The sequence below is a fragment of the Kogia breviceps genome, chromosome 12 (assembly GCF_026419965.1).
Source record: "Kogia breviceps isolate mKogBre1 chromosome 12, mKogBre1 haplotype 1, whole genome shotgun sequence".
In the NCBI taxonomy this organism is placed as follows: Eukaryota; Metazoa; Chordata; class Mammalia; order Artiodactyla; family Physeteridae; genus Kogia; species Kogia breviceps.
In genome coordinates, this window is record NC_081321.1 from 38,731,408 (window position 1) to 38,745,636 (window position 14,229).

Sequence of the window (14,229 nt, forward strand, 5' to 3'; positions counted from 1 at the left end):
CAGGTAAAGAACCATGACCAGCTGAGGTGCTTGCTGAAGGCAAAAAGAATGCAGAATGAATAGTAGAAGAAGGTAGTTACAAATTTCCAGTACAGCAAGATGACCAGTTACAGAAATGTAATTTCTGTAATTACAGGACTGTAATAGTTATATTTCCTTCTTGTCTTGTTATGAATATGTTTGTGTGTGTATAAAAATAAAATCTTTGTTTTTCCCCTCTCTTATTCCTTATCATGTAACATAAAATGTATTGACTTTATTTTATAATATTTAAGTACTATGACCTGGTTCTTGTCTTTATTTGGAGATTAGGTATGGTTTAAGAAGACGTGTATTGATGAGTGGTGGACTTGTGATGGTAAATTTTATGTGCCAGCTTGACTGAGCCACAGCGTGTCCAGATATTTGGTCAAACATTATTCTGGGTACATCTGTGAGGGTATCTCTTGATGAGATTAGCATTTTAATCAGTAGACTGAGTAAAGCAGATTGCTCTCCCTTATGTGGGTGGGTCTTATCCAATCAGCTGAAGGCCTGAACAGAATACAAGGGCTGAGTAAGATGGAACTCCTCCTGCCTGACTGCTTGAGTTGGGACATTGGTCTTTTCTGGCCTTTGGACTCAGACTGAAACATCAGATGGATGGAAATATATATTTTATGTTGTAAATATTTATATTTGATATTTATATTTTAAATATTATATATTAAAAATATTGGTTCTCTTTCTCTGGAGGACTCTGATACAGGCATTATATCTCACATTTAAAACAACTTTATTGGGCTTCCCTGGTGGCGCAGTGGTTGAGAATCCGCCTGCCGATGCAGGAGACACGGGTTCGTGCCCTGGTCCGGGAAGATCCCACATGCCGCGGAGCAACTAAGCCCGTGAGCCATGGCCGCTGAGCCTGTGCGTCCGGAGCCTGTGCTCCGCAACGGGAGAGGCCACAACAGTGAGAGGCCCGCATACCGCAAAAAAAAAAAACTTTATTGAGGCACATTTTTCATATCATAATTTGCCCTTTTCAAGTATATAATGCAATGATTTTTTTAACCCAAATTCATCAAGTTGTCCAAAATAAATCAGTTTCAGAACATTTTCTTCAACCCAATATGATCTCTCATGTGCATTTAATGTTAATCTCCCCCCTCCCTCCAAGCAATTTGTAGTTTACTTTGCATCTTTATAGCTTTGCCTTTTCTGGGTAGTTCACATAAATGGAAACTTAACAATATGTGGCCTCTTGTATCTGGCTTCTTTGAGCATGTTTCTGTGGTTTATCCACATTGTAGCATGCATGCATAGTCTGTTCCTTTTTTATTGCTGAATAGTATTCCACTGTGTGGAAAGAGCATATTTTGTCTACCATTCACTTGTTTGGGGACATTTCGGTTGTTTCCAGTTGGGCTATTTATGAGTAATGCTGCTAAGAACATTCCTGTGCAAGTCTTTATGTGGATACACTCTCATTTCTCTTAGATTGATGTCTGAAAGTGAAATTGCTGGTTCACACTGTAAATTTATGTGTTACATTTTAAGAAATTGCCAAACTGTTTTCCAAAGTGGCTGTACCATTTTGCATTCCCACCACCAGTGTATGAGGGTTCCTGTTTCTCCATATATCTCCAAAATTTGTTATTACTTGTATTTTAAAATATGGCCATTATGTGAAAAATAATCCAAAAAAGATTTTTAAATGGTCATTGAGGAAGCTAGGGATTTTGAGAAGTAAAAGACCCTCTCTCAAAAACTGACTGCGGTCCTCCAGCGGGCAGAGGGCGCTCCGAGCCAAGACCTCTTCTCCTAGACGTTACAGTCCCATCTTAGCGAGATCCCCGTTGCTAGGAGACGGAGATGCGTCTTTTGGTTTGGGAACCTTGCCTCACCGCGATCCCAGGCTATCTCTTGCCTGAGGTCTGATATCTAGGGTCCAACTACCCTCCAGGGGCAGTTCCAGAAGTCACCTTTCTGGGGACATTTTCTTCCTACCCCCTCTAGCGCTGGCCCTGGCAGGCGGAGGATCCTCGCCCAGATCCAGCTATGTCTAAGAAAGGGAAGAAGGCCAAGATGCCCCTGTCCGATGAGGAGCAGCTGCTTCTGTTTCAGCAGAAGTTGCTGGCAGAGGAGGAGATGGCCAAGAAGAAAGAGAGGCTCCTGAACCAGTTCTTGAAGGTGATGGATTTTTGCATTAACTCTCTGCCCAACCCCACACACCCCCTGCACTGGTCCTGTTGCCTTGACCCTGTCATTGTGGTAGCCTCATTTTCATGCTAGCCTCCGCTCCCCTGGAAATCTTAAGACCCAGATATACTTAGATTTCAGGCAATATTGTCTGGGGGAAGGGGCAGTCCTCTGTGAAGCATGGAGGGAGGAAGGTGGTGTAGAGCTTGAGAATCACTCCGGAGCCCCAGAACTGGGACAGTAGGTGCTATCAGCTGGCTAAGCTGTCTTAATTGTGATAGTCTCCCTCGAGATGGGTCATTACAAACTATATCCTGCTCTGATGCTTCCACCCAGAAGGAAATTCACCCTAGCCCTCCCTAAAATGCCATTGGGCTGCTCCTGTCTTACTTCAGACCCTCCCAAAACAAGAACAGGAACTCCTGAATGTTAGCCATCAAGAGCTTTGGTCTCTCAGGAAAGAAAAAGGGTGATCTTGTTTGTTGTACTGTATCAGGGCTTTAAACCCTGACCTCTCGGAGGGGGTGGTTATTTATTCCTCACACAGGACAAGCTGGCCAAGGAGGAGCACAACAGTGCTTTGAACCTTAATAAGATTAACACACAGTGGAGGACGGTCCTTCGGGAAGTCAAGACCAGAGAGCTTCATAAGGACATTGAGATCCTCAGCCAAACATTTGAACGAGTGGTGGACTGCAAGGACAGTGTCATCAAGGCAAGCTCTCTTCCCAAAGAAACACTTGAATATGACTGTCTTGATCTCTTAATAGAATGGGCCTAGTGAAGTAATTAATCTTAAAGCCCTCCCAAGACACCTGAAGTGAAAACTAGAGTACTGAGCCGCCATCCTTCTCCCTCTGTTAGAGGAGCTATTCTCCTTGGTCATCTACTGCCTCAAACCAGTACTATATTAGAGTTGTAAGGCACAGTAGACATCACCCAATAACTTGAACTTAGTCCTATACCTTCATTTCAATGTGAGAAGACTCAGTTCCAGAGGCAGGAAGCAGTTTGCTCAAGGTCACACAGCTAGTCAGTGAGAGAGCTGTGACTACACACGGATTTCTTTTTTTAAAAAAAATTTTATATATATATATATATATATTTGCGGTACGCAGGCCTTTCACCGCTGTGGCCTTTCCCGTTGCGGAGCACAGGCTCCGGACGTGCAGGCTCAGCGGCCATGGCTCACGGGCCCAGCCGCTCCGCGGCATGTGGGATCTTCCCGGACCGGGGCACGAACCCGTGTCCCCTGCATCGGCAGGCGGATTCTCAACCACTGCGCCACCAGGGAAGCCCTACACACGGATTTCTTGATCCCCACTCCAGTGCTTTATTCAACCAAATTCTGTTTGGCCTCTTTGATTCAACTTCAGTGGCCCTGGATGAGGTTGAGAAGATCTCCATCGGTAAGAGCAGTTCTGTATCTCTAAGCAATTCAATCAGCCAACCTTATGTTTTTGGGAGGTTCTTGAGTTGAGTATATACCATCTTTTCTTCGAAGGGATTTTTTTCTCTTGAGTTCCAAATCCCTTATTCAGGATCCCTCAATATCTGTTCCTGGCTGTGTCACTGTCTGCACTACCGAGCTCACGAGCTCCTCCTTCTCTAGCCAGCTCCATTTCCCATCCTCCACCATCTCATCTTCCTCACACTGTCTATTTGGGTCGCTGGTACCATTCACCAGATCACCCAACCCAGGAGTCTGGGAATCATCCCAGCGTTTGCTTCCATTCCTAACTTCTGTTACTAAGTCTTGTATAAATCTTCTGCTTAAATATTTTTCAAAGTCACACCCTGCTCTTCTTCCCCACTGTCCTGCTGTAGTTGAGACGGGCATTATCTATTGCAATAGTCTCTTTTTTATTTTTTAATTTAATTTAATTTATTTATTTTCGGCTGTGTTGGGTCTTCATTGCTGTGTGTGGGCTTTCTCTAGTTGCGGCGAGCGGGGACTACTCTTTGTTGCAGAGCACAGACTCTGGGCGCGAGGGCTTCGGTAGTTGTAGCGCGAGGGCTTCGGTAGTTGTAGCACACAGGCTCAGTAGTTGTGGCTCACAGGCTCTAGAGCGCAGGCTCAGTAGGTGTGGCGCACAGGCTTAGTTGCTCCGCGGCACGTGGGATCTTCCCATACCAGGTCTCAAACCCGTGTCCTCTGCACTGGCAGGTGTATTCCTAACCACTGCGCCACCAGGGAAGTCCTCACCAGGATTATCTTTCTAAAGCAAATATCTGATCCTGTTACCCCACTGCGTAAATCTCCTTAGTGGCTCCCCTCTTCTACAGAAAAAATCGAAACTCCTTGGAAGGAACATCAGACATCAAAGCCCTTCACGATCTGGCCTCTACCTGTACCTTTCACATAGCCAGCCTTCTTTCCTGTGCCTTTGCACATGCCATTCCGTATCTCCCCAGTTATCCTGGCAAACTCTCACTCTCACTCAAGAGTGATACAAATGACATCTCTCCTATGAAGCCCTCTTCAGTGCTTAGTCGGATGTAGGCACTAAGTCCTTTATATCCCATTGTCACTGAGAAATCATCAACCTCAGCATTTTCCATGCTGTAGTTTCTTTTCAGAATTTACAAAATTGGAATTTAATCTGAACTTTATACCTGTTTGGTTTTTGTTTTTTCAGAATTCATTGTAATATTCTACTTATATAACTTTTCCTACTGCAAGACCTCAAGCTCCTTTGGGAGCAGTGAGAATGTCTTTTCATCTCTGAATCCTCGGCATCCAGCACGGTGCTGGTACATAGCAGGTTTAGTAAACATTTCTTGAGTGAGTGGATAGTCTTTCATTATCAGCACCTGTTTCAGATCTTTTTCATACTAAACATATAAGGTAAAAGCTAGCAATGTGGTAGTTTACAGTGAGTGGATCATGTGGGCATTTGGTAAATGTTTTTTTGCTTTATTCACTTTAAATTGTTTTACTTTTTTGAATAGGTAGTTCACTCACAATATTCAAAATTTAAAAGATAGAAACGTTATATAGAGAAAAGTTCCCTCCCACTGGTGCCTTTCAGCCACCCAATGCCCCTCCCAATAATTTTAGTTTCATGAGTAAACCTTTTTTTTTTTTTTTACACAAACGGTAGTATTACATAGTGTTCTGCCCCTTGCCTTTTTCACTTAATAATATAACCTGGGGATTATTCAACATTAGCCCATAAAGAGCTTCTCTCTCTTTTTTTTAAACAGCTGCATAGTACACTGTATTGTAGGGTTTTTTTTTTTTTTTTTTTTGTGGTACGCGGGCCTCTCACTGTTGTGGCCTCTCCCGTTGCGGAGCGCAGGCTCCGGACGCGCAGGCTCAGCGGCCATGGCTCACGGGCCCAGCCGCTCCGCGGCATGTGGGATCTTCCCGTACCGGGGCACGAACCCGTATCCCCTGCATCGGCAGGCGGATTCTCAACCACTGCGCCACCAGGGAAGCCCTGTATTGTAGTTTAACATGCTACTTTGTCCTTGGTATTTCCTGTGTCTTGGTAATTCGATCTAGAAGCTGGCCGGTGTTGTGTTCTTCTATTAGGAGGCACATTTGTGATGTTAGCAGCTGTTGATTATCCATTAATTCATTGGAGGTTGCAAAATGCTGATTTTCTAATAGTATTCTTTTTTCATTTATTAGTTTGGATACTTCTATAAAGAGATACTATCATTTACCATTCAGTTACCCAGAGGTATACTTTATATAAGAAATGCTTATATACACTATAGTTTATATAAGAAATGCTCTTTCTCTTCCCTTTATAAACCAGTTTAAAAAAAAAAAGGATCGGTTGTCTGGCATCCTCTAATGGTAACTGATTTTTTTTTAAGTATCCTGATAAACTCATAATCAAACATACATGATATGTTTTGATCCATTGCAGTTCTTATCCATATTGATGCTCACACGGTCCCTTTTTTTTCTGGTGGACATGTTCTCGTTTTTTATTGCTGCATCACAAACCACCCTAAATTAGCGACTTAACGACGACAATTTATTTCACTCTCTCTCGTGGTTCTGCAGGTTGACTTAGCTTACCAGGGAGGTTCTTGCCTGACATCTCTCATCTGGTTTTCAGTCAGATGTCATTTGGGGCTGCAGTCCTCTGAAGGCTTGACTGAGCTGGATGTGTAAGATGACTGGCAGTTGATTCTGACTATCTGCTGGGAGCTCAGCTGGGCTGTTGACTGGAATGAATGCTTCCACATGGCCCCTTCACCAGCACTGGCTTCTCACATTCAAAAGTGGCAAAGCCAGAGCCCCCAGAGCCCATAGGGACTAGGGAAAATAGGAACTAGCTAGCCGAATACATTTTTATTTTCTCCCATAGATGCCATTCAGCCAAAATGGTAACTCTGTGTTTCCCACCCAGTCGTTAGCGAGGGACCTGTCAGAAGCTGAAGAGCAGTACGCCCACGCGCTGCGCAGCCACTTGCACAACATCGACCGGCTCTTGGCCCTGCAGAGATGCCGGCTCAGCCTCCTAGAGGAAAGTTACAATGTGGAGCTGGAGGCCCTAACCAAGGAGTTTGAGACAGAAAGGTATGGGGACCTAAGCGGAGATGTGGGGGGGTTGAGCCCAGAGGACTATGAGCCCAGAGCCTGTGTCAAGATTCTGGCTGTAAGCAGCCATCCAATTTCAACTATCAAAATCCTACCCATCTACCTATCTGGGGGACAGGGATGGGAAGGAGACTTTTCACTGCAACCTTTTGTACTTTTTGATTTTTGTATCATATGAATGTATTACCTATTCAAAAATCAAAATAATCTTATTCATTCTTTCTGGCCCTGAAAAGAATAGAACCCGCCTTCCCTCTGTTCTTCTTCAGTACCTAAGAGTTTGTACCATTCATATAGTTTTATTACCTACTGCTTTGCATTGTCATTATTGATCCCTATGCTTTATGCTTCAGAGCAGGGACAGTATCTTATCTCCTATAGGAAGACAATTATTGACCAACATGAAAAAGAGATTCACTACCTACAAGATGTCTTCATGGCCATGGAGCAGAACTGCATAGATTCTGAGTACGAAAGCAAGCTGGAGTTCCAGAGCACGTGGGACGATCTCAAAAACAAGGTACAGAGAAGGGCAGGAACTGGGAGAAAGTGAGAGAAAATCACTCAAGGCTAGTAGAGCTAGAAGAGATCCCTTTAACCAATATAGCCAATAAAATGCCTGTTGCCGCTGTAGGTACCCCTACTGCTTTTTGTAATTTTGTGAAAATTAGTGGGGAGGGAGAACCATTCTGAAATGTCAAGGAAGTGCATTTTAGAGCTAACGCACACCAAGAAGATCGTCTGGCTTCACCCCTGTGATTTGTAGATGAAGAACTTAAGGCCCAAAAAAGTGAAGTGACCTGCCAAAGTCATGCTGCTGGTCTGTGGTAGAGCCAGGGGGAGATTCCGGTTCTCCTGTCCCTTGGCCCCAAGAGCTTCTACCACCCTGAAGGCTGCAGACTTAGCCAGCCTGCAGACCTGGGTTTGGGGGGTGGGGCCCTTTACTTCTTCTTCTTTTTTTTTTTTTTTGGCTGCGTTGGGTCTTCGTTGCTGTGCGCAGGCTTTCTCTAGTTGCAGTGAGTGGGGCCTACTCTTCGTTGTGGTGCGTGGGCTTCTCATCACGTTAGCTTCTCTTGTTGCGGAGCATGGGCTCTAAGCACGTGGGCTTCAGTAGTTGTGGCACACGGGCTCAGTAGTTGTGGCTTGTGGGCTCTAGAGCGCAGGCTCAGTAGTTGTGGCGCACGGGTGTAGTTGCTCCGCGGCATGTGGGATCCTCCCAGACCAGGGCTCGAACCCATGTCCCCTGCGTTGGCAGGTGGAGTCTTAACCACTGCGCCAGCAGGGAAGCCCCTGCTTTGTTTTTATTTTGCCTCATGTTTCATTAAAAATTTTTATAAGCTATCTACTTTAAAAATTGGAAGATTTCACATAAAAATCCAAATTTTCAGTTTCCCTTGAAAAATGTAAAGATCTGGTAACACTGGGCCACATTCCAAATGGAGACATTCATGTGAAGCTGAGCAGCTGTGCTCCCACCCCCCCAAACACACACCAATGGAGCATTTCCTCTCTGGTTCACCACAGGCCCCATCTAGCCCACAGTGCTTATTTATATCATCTGCCTGGTTTGTAGGCATTTTCACTGGCAACCTCTGTACCATGCTATGCTACAAACAGTTCAAGAGGGGGAGGTTGCTGGTGGAAGTGAAAGGGTGCTAATAGGGTAATTCCAAGCACTGGCTCTTTTGGGGCCACCTCCCAGAATTTAGAAGAGAAGCACTTTCTAAGACTGCAACTGGAGCATACAGTAGAAGATCTGTGGAGAAGGTTCCAGGATGCACTCAAGAATTACACTGATGCCACAGAGGATCGAAAGATCGCCTTTGAGACTCTAATGGTAAAGGATGAGAAGAGCTCCAAAGAGATTGAAGCACAGATGAAAAAAATACAGAGACTACAGGTTAGTGCAGCCCACCTGAAAGACTCACTGCTTTAACTGTTCCATTATCCAGTTCTTCCTTCCCCAGTTTCTATTGGGCCTCATCACTGGTTGGGGAAAGATGGTATGCTCTGGTATCAGTCCCCAGACAGTCCTTTTACCTGCTCACTGAAGACCCTCACCTAGTCAAGTGTTTCCTCTAGCCTACCCTGTTCCTCTAGGAGTCCATAATTATTTTAAAAGGCAAGATCATGGTGCACGGCCGCGAGAGCGAAGAACAGAACCAGGAGATTCGTGATGACAAGGAGTTGGTCCTTGTACAACTGCGAAAACTTAAGGCCCAAAGGACTCAGGCCCGGGGAATATCACAGGAGAACTTAGTCAAACTCACCATGGAAAGTAATGCCACCCTCAAGGCCCTGAGGAAGATTGTCGACAAGGTAAGAAAGGGGAGAGGGCAGCCAGAACAAAACCAAGGAACACGGCTCCCTGCGAAGCGAAAGGGGCTGGGGAGACATAGAAGGCTTCCCCCTGCTTCCTGCCTGAGTGCACACTTGGAATGCCTATTGTATCCCATGTTCCCTCTCCTCTCACATTTTAAGTGAAATTAGTTCATAATGAATGAATCTTAGAAGAATATAAAATACTTGGAATAGTGCTTGGCACATAGCTCTCTCTGTTGGATGTATTTATTACTTTTGTCTCCCATTTGGATAAGTAGCTCCCCTGGATGAAGCAGGGGAACCAAATCCACTATTTCCCCTCCCCATCCCCTTTCCTAATAAAAGGTCTCTTCTTGCTTCCAATAGGGTGAAAAGGTCCTTAAACTTGCTGAAATATGTAGGAAATTTGAAACAGAGGAAGAAAAAGTGCTGCCTTTCTATTCGTCGGTTTTGACTCCCGAGGAGCAGGAAGAGATAGAGAAAATTGACCCGGAGGAGTTTAATGAGGAGCTTGGAAAGGTAAGGTTCCTAGGGCCCGGAGGCCATAGCCCAAGGCTGGGGCTGCACTCGCTAACGGGTGCTACCACACCCCTTCTCCCTTTCATTCAATTCCCAGGTGATAATGGACTACATAGGGATGGAGAATTTCTGGAAAAGGTACAACAAAGTGAAACTGGAGCAACTGAGCCTTCAACACAGACGTGCCCAGTTGTTAGAAATCAATGAGAAGCTGCGGGAGATGCTCAAGCAGTACTTGGATGGCATCTCAGTGAGTGATGAAGTGCTGAGCCAGCTCAGCCCAAGCTTCATCGTCAGTCATCGCAGCAACTTACCCCAGCCCCCGTCCATGCCTACAGCCCAACCAGGTGACAAAAAACCTCCAGCCACTTACAACATCATTGAAGCAGCCCATGTGATCTCCCACATCCTGTGATACAAGAAAATCTCCTTTCAACCCCCAGAGAATGTTTTGAGAGACCTGAGGACTTTGCTATTAAAAATCTCCATGGATGGGCTTCCCTGGTGGCGCAGTGGTTGACAGTCCGCCTGCCGATGCAGGGGACACGGGTTGGTGCCCCGGTCCGGGAAGATCCCACAAGCCACGGAGCAGCTGGGCCCGTGAGCCGTGGCCGCTGAGCCTGCGCGTCCGGAGCCTGTGCTCTGCAACGCGAGAGGCCACGACGGTGAGAGGCCCGCGTACCGCAAAAAAAAAAAAAAAAAAAAAAAAAATCTCCATGGAGTTTATGAGCTCCTTATATCCTTGCCGTGTTGGATAGAACACTCTACTTGGAGGACACTAGGAATACAGCGGCCCTAGCGGGTAAAGAGAATAGCTAGGCAACTACCCAGAGGCTTACTTCTCAGTGACGGATTGCTCCTCAGCGTCAGGACACCATGGGAGCCAAAACACATACCTTCGGGACCCAGAGATCCTATGGTCCTCGGGGTAAGTTAGGACAGAAAGAGGAGGGCCGGGAGAAGAGAGCCAAAGCCTCCAACCACCCCCATGCCAGGCAAGACCCAACTAAGAATGCCCTTTCTCCCCAGCCCTTTACCTTATTCCCACTTACAAAGGTAGCAGCAGAGAGTATCGGGTGAAAAATGCAAGGATTTTTAAAAATTATTGTTTATTTCTTTTTGCTCTTGTTTCGCTTCTCTTCCTTGAGCTTCTTTTTGGAGACTTTAGGTCTGCTGGCCTTTCTGTATAGGTGATACCCAATGACGCCCAGGAGGGTTGGCACCATAGCCATGCCTACCAGAGGCAAAATGCCCTTCACCAGCCTTTGCCAGTAGTTGGCTCGGATCAGTGCAACGAGCTCCACGTCAAAATGCAGCTCTGCATCCGCTGGAGGCAGAGAGGAGGTGAAGGTTAGAATCCCTTTGCATGTTACCCGGGACTCAAATCTGAATGAAAGCGGGGAGGGCAGACCACAACCACAGCACCAACTGTAAAGCTGGCAAGATTTAAATGTGGGGCTGAGTTCTCTTACAAAGGCAGAAGCAGAGGAGCGTTGTGAGCTATCTGGTGATAGTCACGTTTACCTCAAATATACAAGTGTGGCTTGTATTCAATGACAGGTCTTTGCCAGGACAGGAAAACTTTCTGTGAAAAGTACTTGTAAAGTCCATTTGTAAGTTAGAGACCTCTGTACTAACTGTATTCCATTTCTAAACAGCCATATGGAGAGAATCTTTGCAGGGCTGAAATTAATTGGATTTAAACTAGACTTTTTAAAATTTCACCAACCAATGAGCACACCTCAATGTGATTGTTAAAAAAAAAAAAATAGGTGTTTCAACATAAGGGGTAGAGAGGAAGAGGAAGTGGTTTAAGAAGTAAGGAGTGGAGGAACGGACAGGAATGAGTTGGGGGAGAAATGCAAACAAGCAGCACTGGAAATGAGGAGGTAACAGAACTTTGGGTAAAAGAATCTCTCTTTAGTCCCCTGACTCTCTCTGTGGGTCTCTGTCTAACCTGGAACTCGGATAAGAACTTTTATCCCAATACTCTGAAGGATAAGTCATTTTCGCTAATAGAACATTTCTTATAACCAAAAGCAAGAGATATGCATCTTGGGAAATCTGTCCAGTCTCAGGCCTTCAAAAATAGGTATCAGCAGTGACCTGTGAGGGCTTTTAAAGTTAGGGGGTAGGCTTAGCTTTTTTTTTTTTTTTTAATTATTTATTTTTAATTTTTATTTATTTAATTTATCTTGGTTGCACCAGGTCTTAGTTGCAGCATGCATGTGGGATCTAGTTCCCTGACCAGGGATCAAACCCAAGTCCCCTGCATTGGAGGGAGGATTCTTAACCACTGCACCACCAGGGAAGTCCCAGGCTTGGATTTTAAAAGTTGTTTTTTGTTTTATGTTGTTTTGAATTACTTGACTGTGATCATTTTTACTATCTCTTTCCTGGTGGAGGCTGAAAGGAACGGTGGAGATGTGGTGAGAAGGCATGCCAGCTGCACAACCAACAGTTTGGAATTGTAGGAAAAGGGCAGGAAAGAAGTCCAGAGTTCTCAGAGAGGTGACACAGGCAGCAGACTCATGTGGCTCAAGCGGGTGTCTCCTCCCTAAAAAGTTGCTGTCTGCCAGAGGACAAGCCAGTGGCTTTAACAGGTTATATGTACCTAGTCCCTGCTAGTGATCTGAGGAGGAAAAAAGGTGGCCCTGCAGAAGGAAGCCTCAGCCACTCCTGTACCTTTCAGCAAACTGGGTTTAGACATTCTCAAGCTCCAGACAAAGTGCATAGCTCCTTGTATGTGGCTCTTAAAGACTGGGGTTTTGTTTGTTTGTTTGTTTGTTTTTGCTGCACAGTACAGCATGTGGGATCTTAGTTCCCAAATCATGGATCCAACCTGCGCCCCCTGCATTGGAAGCATAGAGCCTTAACCACTGGACTGCCAGGGAAGTCCCCGGGACTGGGTGTTTTGATAGCCACAGAGAGAGGCCTAGTCAGATTACCTGGGATAGATGGCGGAAATCCCCGTTTTCCATAGGCCAAGTGAGAAGGAATGATTACCCTTCGCTTCTCTCTGAGGGAAGGAATGTGAGTCATAAGCCAGAGGTGGGAACAGGTGGGCCAGCCACCTCAGTCCATCTGAAGCCCCACCAACAAAACCCTCTAGATATTCACACTCAAAACATGAACTTGCCCACCTGAGCATTGACCAGCCAAGGTGTCCATCCCCCCACATGTCTCAACTCCACCAACAAAATCCACAGCCAGAAAGCCTGAGGCTTCATCCAAAGCCTCAGTGCCCAATGACCTTGACCTGCCCAGTGTGAAGCCAAGGCCCGTTCTCCTGCTCCTCTAGGAGCAGGGATAGCAGAGCCATGCAGAGGGGATACCCAAGCCCACCTGCCCAGATACTCACCCCACACACATGTCTAGAAGGCTCTGCTCCAGACCTTGAGGAAGAAGACACAACTGAATAGGAAACTAACTACATTCCCCAAATCCCAGGAGAGGAGGATCAAAGGCTCCCCTTGGACCCTCAGTTGAGCTCCCCACTGCTGGAATCTCTGGCTTCCAATGTGGTATAGGGCAAGAGGAGTATTACAAGCGGGGTTTGAACCTCAGGAGGTGGCTGGTAGAGCCCTGGGGTCTTATTCCAGGGGGCATTTCCACTGTAGCTTAGGAGTTGAAGAAGCTAAGCAAGGGCTTAGGCTGGGAAGAAGTGGAATGGGAGGTACGGCTCACATACCTGGTATCACCTGCTTTTGGCCAAGTTCTATAACCAGAGGATCTCTGGTCAGAGAAGTGTCAAAGATGCGTCCGTCTACCAAGCTGCCCTGGGTGGGGGGGAAGAGCTTCTAGAGCACACACCTAGTACCTCTCCCTCCCAGCAGGGCGCGCACACACCTGGGCCTCGGTCGGCAAGCCCTCGCGACTGCTGCCTAGCATTCCCCTGGGGCAGAAAGGGCTGGCGCTTCGCGGAGATCCCTCCACCCTTCACTTCTCAGGGCCCGGGAGGAACTGGCGGAGAAGCAGGGAGGTAAAAAGGGTAGGGAAGAGGAGCGTCCCTCCCCCGGCCACGTGCTGGAGGACCCCCAGAACCGAGTGAGTCGCGAACCGCTTGCCACGTGTCCAAGCTAAAGCTGACGTGTTGCTGCAGGGCGCCGCCTCCCCCCCAGGCCCCGCCCCGGCCCCCCAGGCCCCTCACCGAGTAGTGTATGTGAAGCGTGTCTCCAAAGGCAGCAGGCTCAGCACACGGTTCCGGGGGCTCCACCTATGATCGCGCTACAGGAGTCACGGAGGCTCCTCCAAAGATCCCGTTTTTGCTCTTAGACTCAGCACCCCCAGTTCAGTCCCCGCACTGCCTCTCCTCCCCGCTCCCAGGTTCCTTGCGACCCCGGCATTCTCCTCACGAGGCCCGACCTCCACAGAGCCCGCCCGGGACTATGTCCTCCTCACCAGGGTCTCTACTTGGAGGGTCCGGACGGGACTTTCGGTTTCGAACCCAGCCTCAGCCCGGCACACCGCCCCACGCAGCAGCAGCAGCAGCAGCAGCAGCAGACGAGGCGGGGGAAGTGAGGGGCGCAGGGTCATGGCTGGATGGGGGCAGGGCACGGGACACCCAGGACAGGCCGTTGGGTGGCAGCGGCTAGGACCGCAGTTCCTTCGGCGCCCAGGCCAAACTGGACGGGACGGGGCGGGTC

General features: G+C 47.1%; 2 protein-coding genes across 3 annotated transcripts; one reads left to right on the top strand and one right to left on the bottom strand.

Moving 5' to 3' along the window:
- The first annotated feature begins 1,857 nt into the window (after positions 1-1,857).
- CCDC65 (coiled-coil domain containing 65) lies at positions 1,858-10,279 on the top strand. 2 transcript variants are annotated; one of them, XM_059080616.2, is made up of 8 exons: positions 1,858-2,172; positions 2,729-2,896; positions 6,552-6,721; positions 7,124-7,262; positions 8,445-8,642; positions 8,843-9,061; positions 9,431-9,583; positions 9,681-10,279. In XM_059080616.2, the coding sequence occupies exons 1-8, from the start codon at positions 2,041-2,043 to the stop codon at positions 9,996-9,998; spliced, it is 1,497 nt and encodes a 498-aa protein (XP_058936599.1). In that variant the 5' UTR covers positions 1,858-2,040; the 3' UTR covers positions 9,999-10,279. The 2 variants fall into 2 exon arrangements, with proteins under 2 accessions (XP_058936599.1, XP_066865306.1); XM_067009205.1 differs by lacking the exon at positions 8,843-9,061.
- Positions 10,280-10,673: 394 nt separating this feature from the next.
- Positions 10,674-14,229, bottom strand: FKBP11 (FKBP prolyl isomerase 11). Its single transcript, XM_059080652.2, has 6 exons — positions 13,985-14,229; positions 13,734-13,799; positions 13,275-13,362; positions 12,945-12,978; positions 12,532-12,602; positions 10,674-10,910 (listed from the first exon to the last, which is right to left on the bottom strand). The coding sequence occupies exons 1-6, from the start codon at positions 14,117-14,119 to the stop codon at positions 10,693-10,695; spliced, it is 612 nt and encodes a 203-aa protein (XP_058936635.1). The 5' UTR covers positions 14,120-14,229; the 3' UTR covers positions 10,674-10,692.